Below are 20,546 nucleotides of genomic sequence, written 5' to 3'. Positions count from 1 at the left end.
TGGCTCCTTGAAGAGTTTACAAATCTCTTTACAGGACAATTTCAAGCTCAAGTCTCTGTAATATGGAGTTCACTAATTTAGAATGAAAGCAAACATGAAAGAAAGCTTTTTGGTCTGTGAAGTATATTCTGGTTTCCAACAGAACCAACATCTCCATCAACTCCACCTTGATTCAACCATCCAACTACACTAGGGATAATTTACAGCAGCCAATTAACTTACCAACCAACATGTCTCTGAGATGTTGCAGGAAATCAGAGCAGCCAGAGAAAACCCAAGACATCACATTAAGAATGTGCAAACCAGAGGACGGGACATTTCAAGAAGCAGTGCCTCAATAAAGCAATGTCTATCATTAAAGACCCTCACCATCTGGGACATAACCTCTTCTCGTTACTACCATTCATGCAATTATGAAGAAGGCACAGCATCAGATTTCTGAAGTTCATGAAAATGCGAACACTGCCTTGTTATTCCTCTTTTACTCTACTTATTTATAACTTCTAGTAGTTTTTATGTCTTGCACTGTACTACTACCACAAAACAACAAATTTATTGACATATGTTAGTGGTAATAAGCCTGATTCTGACTATTGGGGTGGACATATAGGAATATGAAAGTCTACTCAACGATTCAGAAATGGTCCATGAACTATCTCGTTATTCCTTTTCTTTTGCACTATTTATTTATTTTATAAATTATAGTAATTTTATGTCTTTGCACCGCACTGCTGCTGTAAAACAGCACATCTCATGATAATAAAGCTGATTCTGATTCTGAGGATCCAGCCTGGGTTGCTGGAGCTGCTGCACTTCTGACTTTGACGTAAAAGAGCTTTTATGTGGTGGCACTCGTGTGCTGATCCCAGGACAGCTTCTTTCCAACTGTGATAAGACTGTTGAACGGATCCTGACCCAGATCTGGGCCGTACCCTCCAAATATCCGGACCTGCCTCCCAGTTTTTTTGCACTACCTTACTTCCCATTTTTTTATTTTCTATTTATGACTTATAATTTAAATTTTTAATATTTACTAATTTTAACTATTTTAATATCTTTAATATTTATCATCCAGGGAGTGTGAAGCGCAGAATCAAATATCGCTATGTTGATTTTACGTTCTAGTACCAATTGTTTGGCGACAATAAAGTATAAAGATCTTCTAATATGATAATGCCAAGTAATTTAAAGCTATTGAGCAACTCTTTGAGCAACATAATCAACAGGCAAGAAACAGCACATCCTGTTGCCTTCCCCATCATTATGGGGGACTTTAACCAGGCCAGTTTGAAAGGGTCTCTAAATAATTATTACCGACATATCACTTGTAGTACAAGAGGAACCAATGCACTAGACCACTGTTACACCACCATCAAGAATGCCTACTGTACTATTCCACGCCCACATTTGGAAACTCTGATCACTTGGCTGTACTTCTACTCCCTGAATATATGCAGAGACTGAAGATTGCAGCACCAGTAGCGAGGACCAAGAAGATATGGACAAGAGAGGAGCAGGAGCACTTATAGGACTGCGTTGAATTGGTGAACTGGACTGTATTCAGGGATTCATCTTTGAGTCTGAATAAATATGCCACAGCTGTCACTGACTTCATTAAAACTTGTGTGGATGAGTGTCTGCCGATGAGAACTTACTGTACACACCCAAACCAAAAGCCATGATGAACCAGGAGGTCCATAGTCTGCTGAGGGCTAGATCTGTGGCATTCAAGTCTGGCAATCCAAGGGGTACGACTCGCGAAGGGCTATTTCAAGAGCTAAGGAACAATTCCAAACAAGGTTGGAGGCTAAATAGGATGTACGTCAACCCTGGCAGAGTTTGCAGGCCATCACTTCCTACAAAGCAAAACCTAACATCACGAATGGCAGCAATCCTTCACTCCCAGACGAGTTCAACACTTTTTAAGCTTGCTTTGAAAGGGAGAATAAAATTACAGCTATGCAAATCCCTGAAGCACTCGGTGACCAGTGATCCCTATCTCAGAGGCCAAAGTCAGTCTGTCTTTCAAGAGGGCGAACCCGCGCAAGGCTAAATGCCCCAATGGAATATCTGGTAGGGCTCTGAAAACCTTTGCCAACCACCTGGCAGAGTGTTCAAAGACTTTTTCAATCTCCCATTGCTATAGTCGGAAGTTCCCATCTGCGTCAAAAGGGCAACAATTATACCAGTACCCAAGAAGAGCAGGGCAAGCTGCCTTACTGACTATTGACCAGTAGCACTGACATCTTTGGTGAAGTGCTTTGAGAGGTTGGTTATGGCTAGAATTAACTCCCATCTCAGGAAGGACCTGGACCCACTGCAATTTGCCTATCACCACAATAGGTCTATAGCGGAGGTGATCTCATTGGCTCTTCACGCAACCTTAGGTCACCCGGACGACACAAGTACCTATGTCAGGATGCTGTTTATTGACTACTGCTGAGCATTTAACACAATCACTCCTACAATTCTGATTGAAAAGCTCCAGAACATAGGCCTCTGCACCTCCCTCTGTAACTGGATCCTCAACTTCCCAACTGGAAAACCACAACCTGTGCGCATTGGAAATAACATCTCCACCTTGCTGACAATAAACATTAGTGCACCTCAAGGGTGTGTGCTTAGCCCACTGCTCTACCTTCTCTACACCCTAGGCTGTGTGGCTAGGCACAGCTCAAATGCCATCTATAAATTTGCTGATGTAGGCAGAACTTCAGATGGTGACAAGAGGGCACACAGGAGCAAGATTTATCAGCTGGATGAGTGGCGTTGCAGCAACAACCTTGCACTCAACATCAGCGAGACCAAAGAACTGATTGTGGACTTCAGAAAGGGTAAGTCAAGGGAACACATACCAGTCCTCATAGAGCTATCAGAAGTGGAAAGAATGAGCAATTCCAAGTTCCTTGGTGTCAATATCTCTGAAGATCTAACCTGGACCCACTATATCAATGCAGCTACAAAGAAGGCATGATAGCGGCTATATTTTACTTTTGGAATTTAGGAGAGTCAGTGGTGCCTAACGGCGACTTGTTTGCTTGCATCTTCAGAAACAGCTCTATTTCCATCTTTAATATCTCCATTTTTCCCTTTCATGGTTCTTTTAAAGACGAAGGTCGGTGTCACAGCAGGGGATTGGTATGTCGTCGTGGGAGTCGGAAGATCTACAGCTGTGTGCCCAGAGACCTGAGATCTTTGGACACAGAGCTCGGAAAAAGCAAAGCAACAGACTTTGAACATTGTAAACCAGTGAGCTGTTTGTTATGTTTCCCCTCTCACTGTGAAACAGAGACATCTCTTTCTCCCTTATTAGGGAGAGAGAGAGAGAGCCTGCTGTATGTTGAATACCAGGTGAACAAGTAGTTTTTGGGGTATTGCAAGTCCATGTCTTTGCTGTTGCTTTGCTGCACACTTGAGTGCTCGGTGGTGGATGGCGTTGCATTTTTTTTTTGCTGGTGGGGGTGGCGGGGGTCGTTGCTTGCTGCCACTCATGCACAGGAAGGAGGGGAGCTGGGGGCAGGATTTTGGGGTCCTAATCATTCTTTCTTTGGGGGCACTCCTCTGTTTTCATGGATGGTTGCAAAGAAAAAGCATTTCAGGATGTGTATGTATATTGTATACATTCCTCTGACATTAAATGCACCTTTGAAACCTTTGAGTTTGAGAATATTTAGTAGGTCACTAATAACACAGAAGTTTCTCCAGATGTACCATGAAGGGCATTCCAACTGGCTACATCACCGCCTGGTATGGTGTGTGTGTGTGTGTGTGTGTGTGTGTGTGTGTGTGTGTGTGTGTGTGTGTGTGTGGCACTTACTGCACAGTAAGCTGCAGAGAGTTGTAAACTTAGTCAGCTCCATCATGAGCACTAGCCTCCATAGTATCCAGGACTTCAAGGAGCGATGCCTCAAAAAGGCGACATCCATCATTAAGGACCCCTATCAACCAGGTCATGCCTTGTTCTCATTCTCACTCAACAATTCCGAAATTGCTTCTTCTCCTCTGACATCTGATTTCTGAATGAACATTGAACGCATGAACACTACCTCACTACTTGTTTTATCTCTATTTTTGCACTACTTATTTAACTATTATATACACACACCTTCTGTAATTCACATTTTTTCTCTATTATTATACATTGTATTATACTGCGGCCACAGAGTCAACAAATTTCGTGACATATGACAGTGAATATTAAACCTGGTTCTGGCTCTGATTCTCTCCCCCTCTGATCCCTGATGAAGACTGGCTCATAGACCCCCGGCTTCTTCCTTCTGCAGTCAATAATCAGCTCTTTGGCGTTCAGTGACAGGTTGCTGCTGTTGATCATGAGTACCAAATGTGGCAAAGTAAATTGGAGGCAATACAAGAGAACTGTTGCTTCACGTGGAGCTTCCTAAGTTTTTCATCTAGGAATGCTAATGTATTCAACATTATTAAATTCAACAATTTCATACAATTAACTTTTCCAGCCTGTATGAGAATTGGCAGGTTTAATGAAAGATTATCAACCTATTATGTTAAATTTGGTTTTCTCCCTCCACAGATGCTGCTGGACCTGCTGGGTATTTGCAACCTTCTCCCTTATGAAAAAATTGCCAGCAACTACAACGCTATGTAACTCAGTTTCCAACATTGCTTCCCTCTCCTCTGTCCTTGTTCACCTCCTATTTACATCTTCCCCAGACAGATAAGTTGCAAATAACAAGCCATCAGACATGCCTTGATAACCTCTTTGCAGTTGTTATTACCACCATTGCCTCATTTTGACATTCAATATTTTGTTTTTATTATAAATGACAAATTATTTTCCATTACCATGAATATTTCTCATTAAGTAGCTCTCCAATTGCCTTGCAAAAATTTACAGAATCAGCTTCCATCGACTATTCAGTCAAAATCTTCAAACTCCTGCATTATTGCAAATATATCTCAACTCACCTCTAGTACTACCAAAGATAATGAATACAAATCTCCAGCTAATGATCTACTTAACAAACTACTCATATCTTTCATCATACTGAAAAAAATTAATGAATCAGCTCATAACTTGAACTTCCCTGTTCAGCTTCTCATAAAACACATCTACCTTCTCTAGTAATTATCCTTCATTTCTTCCATTGAGTGCAGTGCTGACAATTAAAGCTTAGCCAGAAAATTTATAAAGTTCTTATATAATGCTTGCTTTTATGGTCTATTGAATTTAAGAAACTAAGTAATTCAAACCATGTTGTATCTACCTTATCAACTTGTCCATTCATTAAGTAAGTGTGTGTGTGCTTTTGTGTGTGTGTGTGTGTGTGTGTGTGTATATGTATGTGTATGTGCGCGCACGCAGACAGCAAGGTCTCCACACATTTCAATATTGCACTGTATACATATTCTCCCAAGTAAACTTCTTCAACAATACTAATGTAAGGATACATGAATACAATTCTTATAAAATACTTGTCCCTTTTCCAACAAGCAATGGAGATTCTTATGTATCGAGTGTGTTAGAAGATCCACTGTACTATTTTCAACATGGAAATTGCTTTTACACTTTCGATACTTCAGGAACAAAAAAAGTTTTATTTTTACATAATAGAACAGCAAGCTATTTAGTGAATCCATGTTTTCTTTTGGGTTTCTGCCATTTACTTTTATAGTGTGCCAAGAAATTATTGATAAATGAAAGTTATTATCATTCAGAAAAAGTAAAACACAGCAGGGTTAAAACATTACTTTCATTTATGGGAAGTTTTGTTTTTTTTTTTGTCTACTTCTAAGTGTCTTTGAGAGGGTTGTACTATCTGCCCCCTTGAACCACTGCAGAAGCATTGTTTTAGATACAGAGCTCTAGGTTTTAGACCCAGCAATGAACGACGATTCAAAAATCAGAACTGTGTGCAATTTGGAAGGGAGCCTGCAGGTGGTAGCACTCCCCTGCCCTACTAGATTATATAAACATGCATAATAAGTATAATATAAATATACACTCAGCAGGCTTCCTGAAATCAATAACTTCTCATATTAGTGATCTTTTATGAGCTTGTTCATTTCCTGCTGATAGAATTATTGAAGCTGAAACTACAGATTTTGATACTGTCCAACAGTAATGGAAATTCTTTTTTAAATCAACAAATGATGCCAAGATATTTACACTAATTTTCTTTTTGCATTTTAATCTACCAATTTTACAGGAAGGGATTAAATCTTGAGCTCCATGGGTGACAGCCATTTAAGATTACTCAATCTTAGCAAAAGTCATAGGTGAACAAGAAATTTTGACTGGTCGGTTGATGATAGGGAAGGAATCAAAGCCAATCCTGATCTTTATCAACCTAGGGTTCAAATTCTAAATTGTCATTCCTAAAAAGCAGGAGCACAAACTTGATTGTATAACCCTACAATAAATCCTGGGCATTCCAGAGCTATAGGTCAGCTAGTCATTAGGAAAAAGAATATTGAGGCACATCAGAGAAATTTTGTAAAATAGTTATGTTTAGAAGATAAGCTAAATACCTAACTCAATCTTACAATACTTTCAAGCAACCAACAACCACATTTCAGTCTATGCCAGTTTTCAGCGTAATCTTGTCAACCCCACACTCTATTTATTTATTTCCCTGTAATCTATTCATTCTCACATGCCCACTGACTCCCCTCTGTTCATCATTTCCAGACATGAAGTACAATGAAACAATTCTCAACCAACAGGATCACATCATTTTACTCCCAGGTTTTGCAAAGCTTTGCTCATCTCACTTCTTAAATTATTCAAATAAACACAAAGGGGCAAATGATTTCTCAAACACCTTATCATGAATGTTATGTCATTTATTTACAGACACTGCCATCACACTTCATTACCATGAAAACAAGGCACAAGCTCAGCTGTAGCTGAATTTCAGAACATGTTGTCTGAAAAGCAACAGAACCCTATCACTTTATCTCCATAGTCCTTGTAAGCATAGAGTTCTACTTTCTCTCTACTGTAGCACAGAATTTCAAAAACAGAAAACAATTGTTGCTCTCTCCTTGATCGTTAAGAAAGTAAATACAAGTCACTGAGCTTCTGGGATGCAAGGAGCCCCTATGATCAGCACATGAGCTGACACTCACTGTTATAATCTAAAATATACAGCACAGTATTTGGGCTTCAATTCTGTCCTTCAAGGTTACAATTTCTTGCAATCCATAGTGATCAGCCAAGTTTCAAAAGGAATGTGCTGTGGATCAAAGGATTATTTCAAACTTTGATTTGTAAAAACAAATTTTCAGTCAATCCTCAAATAATGTATTTCCAATAACCTTTTGGTTAAGCAAACTAATAGTTTATTAAGAATATTTTATGATAAAATAAACTAGACACTTTTAAACTGCAATACTGAACTTAAAAGTTCTGCATTGCCTAAATAAAGATGAAAAAAAATCATAGCACAAAGTATTGGCTTTCTTCTTTGAGGAAGAAGGTTCATGCTTTGGAAGCAGTTCCACATAGGTTTAATTAATTAATACCAAGAATGGGCAGCTTGGCTAATGAGGAAATATTGAACAGGTTAGACTTCTACCTATTGGAGCCTAGATTAACTGAATACACAATGTCTTGAGCAGTACCATCAGAATGAATGTGAAGTGGATACTTCATCTTTTGGGTGAAACTAGAACTAGGAGGCACTGTGTCACAATAAAGGGTTCCCCTTTTAAGAAAGATATGGGAGATTATTTTTAATCCGAGCACTGTGAGTCTTTGTAATTTATTTTCTCTCAGGGTGGGGGAAGGAAAGTCAGAGTCACAAAGGAATACAGCACAGACACTGGCCCTTTAGTCCACTAAATCTGCTCCAACCATTTACACTAATCCTACTTGTTGTATTCCTTACATTCTCATCAACTTCTCCCAGGTTCTACTAACCTGTGCATCGGGGCAATTCACAGCAGCCAATGAACTTACCAACCCACATTTATTTTGTGAGGGAACCTGGGCAGTCACCCGAATAAACTCCACACAACAGCACCCAAGATCAGGACTGACCCCAAGTCCCAGGGTTTATGAAGCAGCAGCTCTACTAGCTGCACCACTGTGCTGGTCTGTCACTAAACATTTTAAAGTAGAGATAGATGAACACAATTCACAAAGGGTAAAGGTTATCATGGTTAGTTGGGAACTCGGGGTGATAGTACAATCAGATCAGCCATGAGGTTCGCAGGACTTGAGTGGCCTAGTCCTGCTTCTAATTTGTACATTCATATGTTTATAAAAAAGCATAGAGGGTGGGGGAAATTATATGTTTCTGAAATTAAGGAAGGAAGTTTAATGAAGGGAAACATTGAATAAAAGTGCATATCCATAGTTCAAAGAAGCCGTGGGGGGGAGGGGGGGTATAAACATGAAATTGATGCTAGAGGACTGGTGATACAGAATACTAAACATGGCTACTGTTTTAACAAGATAAAGCTATGAGCAGATGTGCGGATGAGGAGCTTACAATTAATTCTGCTGGGTCACTGAGCTGAAAGGAATAGTACAATTGCTCCTGTTGTATGTACTCTGAGAACAACATCTCCAGCTATTCACCAACCATATTATGAACACACTGCTTATCCGTTATTTCCCGGCCTGGAAACCATCTCAAAAATTATTCTCTCACTTCAAGTACCATTCCACAACTCAATAGCACCTATCTAGCTGAAAACTGGCTTCATCACTCTCTTCCAAAAATTCTTGGCTCTTCAGGCCTTGAAAACTATTCTCCTAGTTCTAAGCTTCCTTCCAATGCAAAGCCTTGAACACAGCATTACCTCTCATCTGTTTGAATCTTTCTTGTAATGTGACTTTTGAATTGATCCCATCCCAAATAAGATCTGCCTGTGACAATATTGAAGAAGCTCTTGATTAAAGTATGTCTCTGGAAAATAATACCCCTCTTCCTTTGACTCGCGCCTCGTCTCTGACACAGTATCGCAAATACGAGAAAATCTGCAAATGCTGGAAATCCAAGCAACACACACAAAATGCTGGAGGAAATCAGCAGGCCAGACAGCATCTATAGAAAAGAGTAAACAGTCCGCAATTCAGGCCAAGATCCTTCATCAGGGCTGGAAAAAAAGATGGAGTGAGGGGAGGTAAAAGTACAAGATGGCAGGTGACCAGTAAAACCGGGAGTGGGGGGGGGCAGGGGTGAAGTAACAAGCTGGGAAGTTGATAGGTGATAGAGAAAAAAGGGCCTGAGAAGGGGGAGCAGCACTAGAGAGAGGCAATGGCAGGTGAGAGGGGGAAACAGGAATGGGATAATGGTAAAAGGGTGGGGGGGGGGGATTACCAGAAGTTCAAGAAATCGATGTTTATGCCATCAATTTGAAGGCTACCCAGACAGAATATAAGGTGTTGCTCCTCCATCCTGAATGTGGCCTCATTGCAGCAATAGAGGAGGCCACGGACTGACACGCTGGAATGGGAACGGAAGTAGAATTAGAATGGCTGGCCACCAGAAGATCCCGTGTCTCTGCAACTTCCGCCATTTCCAATGGGATCCCACCACCAAGCACATCTTCCCCCCACCCCCTCACTTTCTGTAGGGATCGCTCTCTACTCTACTCCCTTGTCCATTCACCCCTCTCCACTGATTTCCCTCCTGGCACTTAACCGTACAAGCAGAACAAGTGCCATACCTGCCCCACACACCTCCATCCTCACTACCATTCAGGGCCCCAAACAGTTATCCAGGTGAGGATTTACTTCATGTGTGAGTCTGTTGTGGTCATCTACTGTATCTGATTATCTCAGTGTGGCCTTCTGTATATTAGTGAAACCTGACATAGATTGGGAGACCTCTTTGCCAAGCACCTACACTCTGTCTGTAAGTAAAAGCAGGATCTCCCGGTGGCCACCCATTTGAATTCTACTTCCCATTCCCATTCCAACATAACAATCTACAGCCTTCTCTACTGCTGCGATGAGGCCACACTCAGGTTGAAGGAGTAACACCTTATATTCTGTCTGGGTACCCCCCAACGTGATGGCATGAACATCTATTTCTTGAATTTCTGATAATTGCCTCCAACCCCTCCACCATCCCCCACCCCTCCATTTCCTTCTCTCACCTTATCTCCTTACCTGCCCATCACTACCCACTGGTGCCCCTCCCCCTTCCCTTTCGTCCATGGTCTTCTGTCCTCTCAGGTTCCCCCTTCTCTATCCCTTTATCTCTTTGACTAATCAACTTCCTAGCTACTTCACTCCTCCCCCGGTTTCACCTATCACCTGCAATCTTGTACTTCTTCCTCCCCTCCCCCTGCCTTCTTGCTCTGACTTCTCATATTTTTTTTTATAGTCCTTAGAAAGAGTCGCAGCCTGAAGCATCAACTGTTTACTCTTTTCCATTGATGCTGCCTGGCCTGCTGAATTCCTCGAACATTTTGTGTGTGTTGCTCTGATACAGTCTACCTGTATTGAAGATTATAGGCAGTACAACTGACACTTCATCTCCAGTAGTCCATTGGAAGGAGCTATTCTTGCTTGACTCTATTCTGAGCCTACAAGAATCTACAAGAATCACTTCTATTTCTCAACTGCACGAGCCTTCTCAGTGGTATTATCTAGAATTACCACATCAGTTTCCACATATATGGTCAAGACACATTGATCTATTTCACCACAGCTCTACGGACATTGTAATGTCTGGTTTGTCACTCTGCCTGACCCTAACATCAAATGGGTAAGAAGTGCTTTCCAACTAGATTCTGAGAAGCTCATTGGTGATTATCTTTGTCCCTACTATAAACTATATTTATTGGTCACCATTTCATTCTTGGTAACTGTTAAAAACCTAAGCCAGACCACTTGCAGTCCCAGCAAGAACTTGTCTATGAGATGAGCTTCATGGTGTTGTTGCATTGATCAATATTGCTTCAGCAGATAATGAAAGCAATGTAACAGATTTTAAGAAAATATTTCCAGGCAACTTCCTTATATGACATCTGAAGAGAAAAATGCAAAATTATTTCTTAGTACGTTCCAGTGCTGCTGAGTCACAAGTCGAAGTCTGATCCACCCAGTCTGGGTTACCTGGACGAGGGTGCCTGACGTTGAAAGACCCAAAACACCCAACGATCTCAGGTTACATCACTAATGATGTGTCCCCATGTATCCTAAGCTGTATCTCAGTTTCATGGATTATGTTTAAGCTGCTCCTGTGTCAGTTTTAAAGCTGCTTTAGCTCAGCTCCAATTGAAATCAATGGCAAATAGTGGAACGTCCTGTGAAGTTCACTGTGTGCACTTGCCAGCAGGAATGTCCTTCATTAGTCAGGCTTAACCAGCTAATATTTACTGAGAAATAGCAGACAAACAAGACTCTGAAATGTGGCTTACAAGTTTGATTGGTGAAATAAATGAACCATGCAAAATGATGAGGAGCATGGGCAACATTTTTGAATGAAAGAATAGTCTGTCAAACTTATTTCCTCTTGGACCTTCCAATACAATCTGATCTAGGTGTGGAGGAGGGGGCACCAAAAAGACAATGTGAAAGATGATGCTGATTTTTGAAGAAATTAAGTGGCAGCATGAGAAGGACCAGATCATTTAGAACAAGCTTATGTTAAATTCAATTTCCTATGCCCACAGCTTTGTGATTCAGATGCAAGAATGTACTCAACATACTTAAGCACATTTGGGGAATATCTTCAAAATCTAATTTCAGCCCTACAATATTCAGTTCAAATGTTGAGGTAAATAAAATGCCAAAACACTTCCAAGTTATACCATAATTAAGAGACTGCATGGGTCAACTGAGTAAATATGCTCTGCACTTACTGGGCATCTGGCAACAATGATACATATAAATGCAGGTCAAAATTCAGCTCCTTTAAGGCTGTTAGTATCTTTCCTAACACTGAGCAGCATCCAGCATCTTTATGCTTCCAGAACAAATTTTGTTTTTTTTTAATATAAAGTCTACCTATTCTCTTTTAATAAAAAAAATTGCAAGAAATAGGGTCTGGAATTAAAACTTACATTGCTAAATGAGCAGTATATCATCAAAAGATTTTTATCTCCAGAAAGCCTACTATGTGCAGTATACGAAGAAAATCTGATCACGAGGACTTTAGCAATTTATGATGGCACATTGTAATTTCTATAGGAAATGGAAAATTCAAAGGATTAAGGCATCAATGCCATAGTCAAGATTTTTGTTTAAAACTTTCTTATCAAAAAAATCAAATGTACGTGAAAATAACTTTAGGTTGTGTAGCATTTAGTTAAGTACTTATTCAGTACTCAAGTGCAAAAATACACAATATACGTATATACAGTAGAAATACAGTGCCATCAGTTAGCACAATACTATTAAATCCAGGGCACTGGAGTCTGGAGTTCAATTCTGGCCTCCTCTGTAAGAAAGTTTGTACATTCTTCTCATGTGTGTGTGGGTTTCCTCCGGGTGCTCCGGTTTCCTCCCACATTCCAAAGGTGTACTGGGTAGTAGATTAATTGGTCATTATAAATTGGCCTGTGATCAGGTTAGGGATTAAATCGGTGGGTTGCTCTGTGGCGTGGCTCAGTGGGCTAGAAGGGCCTGCTCCATGCTGTATCTCTAAATAAAACAAGGGATCACACCACTAATTTTATAGATAAACTTACCTTGGTTGTAATTAAAGATTGAAAACCCATAAAAATTGAGTATATCAGTAAATAATTAAGTAAAACAAACAGCAATGACAGTTGGCAATGCTTGTGAAAAGTAGAATATACTTTTGGAGAAACCAAAATGCATAACTGAATGTGACAATATGAATTTCCAAGACATTTAAATATGTGCCACTTCAAAGGCATGCAATAAAATTGTGGCTTTTCAATCTTCAGGGTGCTTGGCTATTCCAACAGAAGGTTTGAAAGAAGAGCAAAGTCAAAAGTTGTTTTTCCTCCCACCCAAATAGCAGGGTACAATAGCCAGGAAATAAAATGGGGGCAAATGTTATTAATATATCTTGTTAATCTTGGCCAAGGTATACATGAACTGATGATCAAATTTATTGATACAAAGTGTAAAGACATTGCATTCTGCTAAAATTAAAGGTGGAGATGAGCCTGGAACCAACAGATTTTGAGAAAACAAAACAATGGCAGAAACAGAACTGATGCATAGATATTTAAAAGGTAAATAGGGAGAAAAGGAAATACAAGGGAATGTCAATTTTTATTCAGTGCTAGCACATAACTAAACCCAAGTACTGGACAATTTTGGATAACTTACTGTAAGGATATCATCATTGCAAAAATAACTCCAAAAACAAATTTTATTTTGCAGTCAAACAGAAAAACCCAAAGAAAATGTTTTAACACAATTTTAAGAAATGATGAAGGAAGAATAACAGACATCACTGCTTGGTGATTCAATAACAAGGGTGTCACCAGACATGAATAACTCAAGAATGAGAGAGATCTTTTTTTTTTGTTTCACATTGAGGATCTCACAACACTTATTTCACAAGAGACGTAAGATGCAGATACTGTAATATCAAATAAAGGCATAATGGAAAGACATGATTAGCTTAATTTAACTTATATTGACACAGGATATCTTCTAAAATGCTATACACATGCACACACTTGCATACGTTGACATATGAATGGGAATGGGACTCAGGAGGAGGACAGTAGGGGCGAGAAACAGCCAAATGTAGAAAGAAAACTAAGTCAGAACATAAAAATACTTGACGAGGCAAATGGGAGGAAAGAAAGTCTAAACTTTGATAATTTTAATGCAAAAAGTCAAATAAATAAGTAAAAGTGAACCAATTAACACATGGGAATATGATTTTGCAGCTATCACAAAGATGAGCAGAACCAGAATTCAGCATTTCGGGGGTAGAAAATCTTCAGACGTGATGGAAGCATGGATGTAAAGGAGATGTCATTGCAATATTAATCGAAGAGTCCTATAAGAAGGGAGGATATTATATAAGGCTCCTCAAATGAGGCAGTGTGGATGGAGGTTAGAAACCAAGAGAAATTAATCACATTGCAGGGGATGTATTACAGGCATCCAAAAGTCAGCACAATATAGGGGAGCAGATATGTAGGCAAACAGTAGTGTAAAATATAATAGGGTATTAGGTTATGGAATTCAGGATAATTTAGTAAACTGAATCCAAAATTGGTGGCTTGGTGTTTAGAGACATAGGGTAACGGTGGAAGGTTGTTTTTGCCATTAAAAAACCTGTATTACAGGGATTTATGCTGTGATCTCTGCTTTTTGTTATATACTTTAATGACCTGAATGTGAATAAATGAGGTATGATGAATAAATTTCCTAATGGCATATAACGAAGATGGTTAATCGTCAGCTGTAGTAAAATATTTATCAGTTAGTAGGAAGAACAAAGAAATGGCAGGTAAAAGTTAATTCCGAAAAATGTGAGGCAATGCATTTAGGGGTGTAAGCCATGCACAATAAATTAGAGGACCTGACAAAGTACTGAAAAACAAAGAGACCATGGTCTCTATGTCCAAGGTCCCTAAAGGTATATAGGACAGATATTTTATGAACAGACATCAGTGCAGTCCTGTGTACAGTTCTGGTCAGCACACATGATTACAGTAGGATATGATTACATGAGAGGGTACAAAGGAATTTACCAGGGATGAAATGTTGCACCAATGAGGAGAGACTGGCTAGGCTGAATTTATTTTCCTTAGACCAAGGAAAGCTGAGGGGAAACCTGAATGAGTATTCAAAATTAAGAGTGGCACAGATAGCGACAAACTTTTCCCCTTGACAATGGCATTGATAACCACAGGCAATCTGTATACGGGGCTGGATGAATTAATCAAGGTCTTAAGTGACCACAATTTAGTAAGGGATAAAAGATTTAAAGAGGATTTCAGAGGAAATTTTCCACCCAGAGAATGGTGGAAATTGGAATGCACTGTACAAGGAGGTGATACAGATATTCTCACAGCATTTAAGGATTTTGCTGAGCAGATGAAACACAATAGTATAGAAGACTAAGTGCTGCTGGGAAAAGTGTAATTGATTATCAGCACGGTTATGGGGGCCAAAGGCCATGTTTCAAAGCAATATGGCCTTATCCTGAAATATGTTCGAGTGAACGTGAAATATTCTGAAAGCAGCCCTCTCCTTCTGGTGTTGCAAAGTACTTGAATCAAACCAGTTTATTTTTGGAGTTGCATAGAGTATTTTTATTTTGAAATAAAACAATTCTGCACAATTTAATGAAGCGTAATCACAAGTTAGAATGAGTTTCTTCCCATTTCCATTGAAATAGAGCCTTAAAAGATTTGAGCAGAATTTCAAACACTCACTCTGGCACAAGCAACCATCTAAAGTGTAAACATAAGTCATTAACATACAAACTGCACAACATTTCCGGCAAAGATGCTTCTGACAAAATTACACAGACATGTATCCACACCTAACACTGATGGACAGAATCATAGATGACAGCTTTATCTGCAGAAAGAAAGGCATGTTACAAGGTCAGAAAGCGATTCAGACAAGTTGGCATAGTGAGACCCTAGTACACAATTAACATAAATATGAACAGAAGACAAATACTTTGGTGCCATACCACTGAGTATGTGATAACACAGATTTATAAATACATGTTTTCCATGGTCACTGCTCCTTATTTATCCCTTCCCAAGTAAAGCATACACTATTCACAATGAAAATAGCTTTAGCAAGTAGAATTAGACTTGCAAGTGGTTATATTACTAGCAAATAAAGCTTCCCACGTGTGTACCTGGTTAATTCCAAGGATCACATTATGGAGCCTGTCTACATAGAAGATGCCTCTAAAGGTTTTAATTTACAAGATTCAAAATATTTGAATATCAAAAAGTACAACATACCAGATGACTCTACTAAAATAATCAACATTTCTAAAAATATCAACACTCCTAACCTAAAGCAGCTTTGAAACAAAAGGAAAAGCTAGAAAGATTGAACTAACTCATTTCTGTGAGAAAACATGGCTATCACATTTATACTCACACAGCGTGCATTCAAATTGCCTGGGTTAAATGTAACATTACGCTTCATCAGCCACCAAGACAGGAGCTAAAAAGCATCACAAATTCCCAACAAGCATTATGTGCTGTGCTTGTGAAACAGTGAGACGTGCCCCAATCCACCTGAGGCACAGGAAGACGCAATGCATCATTACCACTTTGTAGAGTCTGTCGTCCTCCTGCCAACACGCCACTCGGTAGCATCCCAGTTGGTGTTAATCCCTTCAGTGTCAACACACTCTCACTTTCCTCTCTGTAAACATGGATAATTGAGAATGCACTCAGGACCAACGTACATTGTAAAGGAAATAAAATCCTTACAAAATGTTTATTGAAGATGTTTTGTCATTTGCCTTTTGTTACAGAAGTAACTAATATCCTGGAACAAGCACTCATTCAACAGTTTTCATTGGAATTAGTTAATCAAGTGTATACAATTCATAGAATTCACCATATGTATCAGAGACAGATGAGCCGGCAAATAACGATCAACAAAAACACCCTTCAAATGAACACTGGTTCCTTAAACAAGGCAGTGCTAACATTAACTGAAATCATTATATTATTTTAGATCAAACTTAGGATCTTCTCATTCAGTGTCACAACTTACAGTTTAACCACTCATGAAGCTATTGCCTTGCAACACCAAATTTTATCACTTTGATTTGAATACATTTAGCAATTTGGGAAGTACTATACACTGCATAAGAATTAATGGAAAGTAAACAAACTGCAAAGAACAACCTTACATTAGTTAACACACCTACCAAGTGCCTTAAAAACCATAAGACATAGGTGCAGAATTAGGACATTCACCTCATCGAGCCTGCTCCCCCATTCCACCATGGGTGATTTATTTTCCCACTCAACTCCATTCTCTGGCCCATTCCCCATAGCCATTGATGCCCATACTAATCAGGAATCTATTAAGCTTTGTTTTAAATATATCCAATGACTTGCCCTCCACAGCAATCTGTGGCAATGAATTTCACACATTCACCACCCTCTAAGCTAAAGAAATTCCTTCTAATCTGTTCCAAAATTACAGCCTTCCATTATGAGACTGTTTTCTAGTCGAAATGAATGCTAACACTGCATTTACCTTCCTTACTACCAACTCAACCTGTAAGTTAAACCAATTTCCCCCGGGATCAATAAGGTATGACTATGACTAAGAAATCCTGCACGAGGACTTCAGAGTCCATTTGCATTTCTTCTCCCCATTTAGAATATAGTCTACAGCTTTATTCCTTCTACCAAAGTGCATGACCATATACTTCCTTTAAACTGTATATCATATGCCACTCTTTTGCCCATTCTCCTAATCCGTCCAAGTCCTTCTACAGACCCCCTGCTTCCTCAACACTGCAATCTTCCACAAACTTGGCCAAAAAAGCCATCAGTACCATCAAGATCATTAACATGCAACATGAAAAGCAGCGAACACCTATCCTGCAGAACACAATTAGTCATCAGCAGCCAAACAAAAAAGGCTCCTATTATTCCCACTCTTGGCCTCCTGCCAGTCAGCCAATCTTCTGTCCATGCAAGTAACTTTCCTGCATTAGACTCTTGTTCAGCAGTCTCAAGTGTGGCACCTTATCAAAGGCCTTCTGAAAATCCAAATAAGCAACATCTATTGACTCTATTTTGTCTATCCTGCTTGCTACTTCCTCAAAGAATTGCAACAGATTTGTCAGGCTAGATTTCCCCTTAGGGAAACCATGCTGGATTTGGCCTATTTTATCATCTGCCTCCAAGTACCTCAGAACTTAATAATAATAATAATCTCTAACATCTTCCCAACTACTGAGGTCAAGCTAACTGGTCTGTAATTTCCTGTCTTTTGCCTCCCTCCCTTCTTAAAGAGTGGTGCGACATTTGCAATTTCCCAGTCCCCATGAACCATTACAGGATCTAATGATTCTTGAAAGATCACCTCTATTGCCTCCAAAATCTCTTCAGCTACCTCTTCTAGAACCCTATGGTAAAAGTCTATCTGGTTCAGTTGACTTATCTACCTTCAGATCTTTCAGTTTACCAAACACCTTCTGCTTAGTAATAGCTACTACACTCACTTCTGCCACAGATATTCTTGAATTTCTAGCATACTGCTGGTGTTCACTGCAAAATACTTAATCAGTTTGTCTGCCATCCCATTACCCCCTCTCCAAGCATCACTTTCTAGCAGTCTGATGACCACTCTTGCCTTTCTTTTACACTTTATATATTTCAAAAATATATTTTTGCTATCTTCTTTTATGTTATTGGCTAGATTACCTCCTTTCATCTTCTTTCTCCTCATTATTTTTTTAGTTGCCTTCTCTTGTTTTTTAAAAGTTCTCCACCTTCTAATTTCCCCACTCATTTTTGCCATATTGTATGCTCTCTTTTGTTTATGCTATCATTGATTTCCCTTGTCATCCACAGTTGCCTTATCCTCCCCTTAGAATGCTTCTTCGTCTTTTGGATGAACCGATACTGTGCCTTCCTAGTTACTCCCAGAAACTATAGCAATTGCTGCTTTATTGTCATCAATACTAGTGTACCCTTCCAATCAACTTTAACCAGCTCCTGTCTCATGTCTGTGTAGTTACCTTTACTCAACTATACTAGCAAACATCCAATTCTAGCTTCTCCCTTTCAAACTGCAGGTTGAATTCTACAATGTTACGATCACTGTCTTAAGTTACTGAATCAAATCCGATTCATTACAGGATATCCAATACAGAATTGCTTCTTCCCTTGTGGGCTCAACAAGTTGCACTAAAAAGCCACCTAGCATGCATTCTACAAATTCTTTCCCTTGGGATCCAACGCTAACCTGATTTCCCCAATCTACCTGTGTACTAAACTCCCCCATGACCCTTTTTACCGGCCTTTTCTATCTCTTGCTGTAATTTGTATACCACATCCTTTGCTACAGTTCAGAGGCCTGTATATAACTCCCATCAAAGTAATTTTACCCTTGCAGTTTGTTAACTCTACCTGCAAAGATCCTACAGCCTCTGATTCTATGTTACTTCTTTCTAAGGGTCTGATTTCATTATTTTACCCACACAGCAAAATATCACCAAGTACTTAAGCACCAATGATCAAACACAATTTGGTACTAAAGCCCATAAAGAACAAATGGTCCCCAATTTTGGCAACGATAGCTAAACTACTGAAATTTGCTCTCACATTTGTGGTCACCTCTATGTTAGAGAAACACATGAAGATCACTTGAGTTCCATTCTCTGGAGCAACGTTGAACTTCTTGTTGCTAACACTTTAACTCTGGCCTCCTGTGCTGTTATAATGAATCCCAACACAAATTCCTCATCTTCTGTTTGGCCATCAAATTCTCCTGTTTTAAATAACTAGCTCTTTTGGTTGTCCATTTCTACTGTAGATTATATTTATTTCTCTTTCTACACATGCTGCTTTACCTGTTAATTACTGTCAGCATATTCTGTTTTAAACCTTTTTGATTCATTTCCAATGAAAATGAAAAATAACAAGTTTATGATATTTCACCTTTTAAAATAATCGAACGTCCATGTCCAATCACAATTTTGTGCTCAGATATCACATGTGTATTTTGTTTTCTGGCAAGCTATCTGTGAGAATTCTACATTGAAAGACTATTCAAAAAAATTTAAATGATGCAGATGCTAGATGTCAGAAACCTTTATGAACTGCCTCCTATCAGTAGATGTCAAAATGTGACATAATTTAAGCTTCGTGAGCCATTATTTTTGAGGTTAGTGGTAAGGGCTGTTTGCTACTGATCACAAACCATTAGGACAAATGACTTAAGCCATAATCTAAATGTTGTGTTTTAAAGAAGTTAAAGAGGACAAGAAAGCCACAAACAAATAAGAATTGACAAACAAGTTACAGGCTCACCTGAGCACTGAGAATACTCTGGCCATTTTACCAATTGCCCGAATCTTGTTCCTAATGATCTCCTTCCGAGCTGCTGCTGTGCCTTTTTAAAAGAAAATTTAAAATTGTACACTGAATTTCTAAATATTGCGGGTATTTAAATCTCAAAACAAATTATCTTTGGCCCAACCACTTTAAGTAAACCTTCATGTCAATAACATAACAATAATAACTCAGCCAATGAGTTGGGCTTTGTTCAGTCTATTTTCTTCCTTCCTAACTTGAAAACATTTACTTGGGCACTTTGATCCTTGTCCAAGTAGTCATGCTTCGTGCAACAACTATTATTTGTCTGTAGTCTATTAAACCGTGAAGGAGATGTTGCCAAATCTGAACTCAGGATCAAGAGATGCATATTCCAGCAGAGGTCACCAGATGGCAACCATGAGCGAGGTTCTTGTTTGATTTTTACTGTTTCTCCGTATCCAGGAAAATTAAAATCACCTGCAGAGCTACACCATTCCCCAAATCAGACCAGTTGATCCAGCTTATAGCTCAGATCAAAGTTATTCTGTGTAGTTCACCATCACAAAAGACAGTGGTTTCCTATTAATCAATTTAGCAGAATGACCTCATCCAATTATTGAAATTGT

The 20,546-nt window shown here is 39.2% G+C and overlaps 1 protein-coding gene across 4 annotated transcripts in view; it reads right to left on the bottom strand.

Moving 5' to 3' along the window:
- The window catches only part of LOC140212028 (serine/threonine-protein phosphatase 2B catalytic subunit beta isoform), a 109,396-nt gene that overhangs the window by 11,765 nt on the left and 77,085 nt on the right, over window positions 1-20,546 (bottom strand). For 3 of the 4 annotated variants that reach the window (XR_011889625.1, XM_072282402.1, XM_072282403.1), the window contains exons 11-12: window positions 19,915-19,996; window positions 16,179-16,276 (exon numbers count right to left, since the gene is read on the bottom strand). Coding sequence is in view for 3 of the 4 variants with exons in the window: in XM_072282402.1 (XP_072138503.1) it covers window positions 16,179-16,276; window positions 19,915-19,996 (180 nt within the window). In the remaining variant the exon portion in view is untranslated. Of the gene's footprint in view, window positions 1-12,666; window positions 15,464-16,178; window positions 16,277-19,914; window positions 19,997-20,546 lie in introns of those variants that run through there. The other variant, XM_072282404.1, reaches the window with a different exon arrangement.

Source organism: Mobula birostris, chromosome 18 (assembly GCF_030028105.1).
Source record: "Mobula birostris isolate sMobBir1 chromosome 18, sMobBir1.hap1, whole genome shotgun sequence".
NCBI lineage: Eukaryota > Metazoa > Chordata > Chondrichthyes > Myliobatiformes > Myliobatidae > Mobula > Mobula birostris.
Note: the sequence above shows the minus strand (reverse complement) of the source record. Positions and strands in the feature narration are given on the sequence as shown.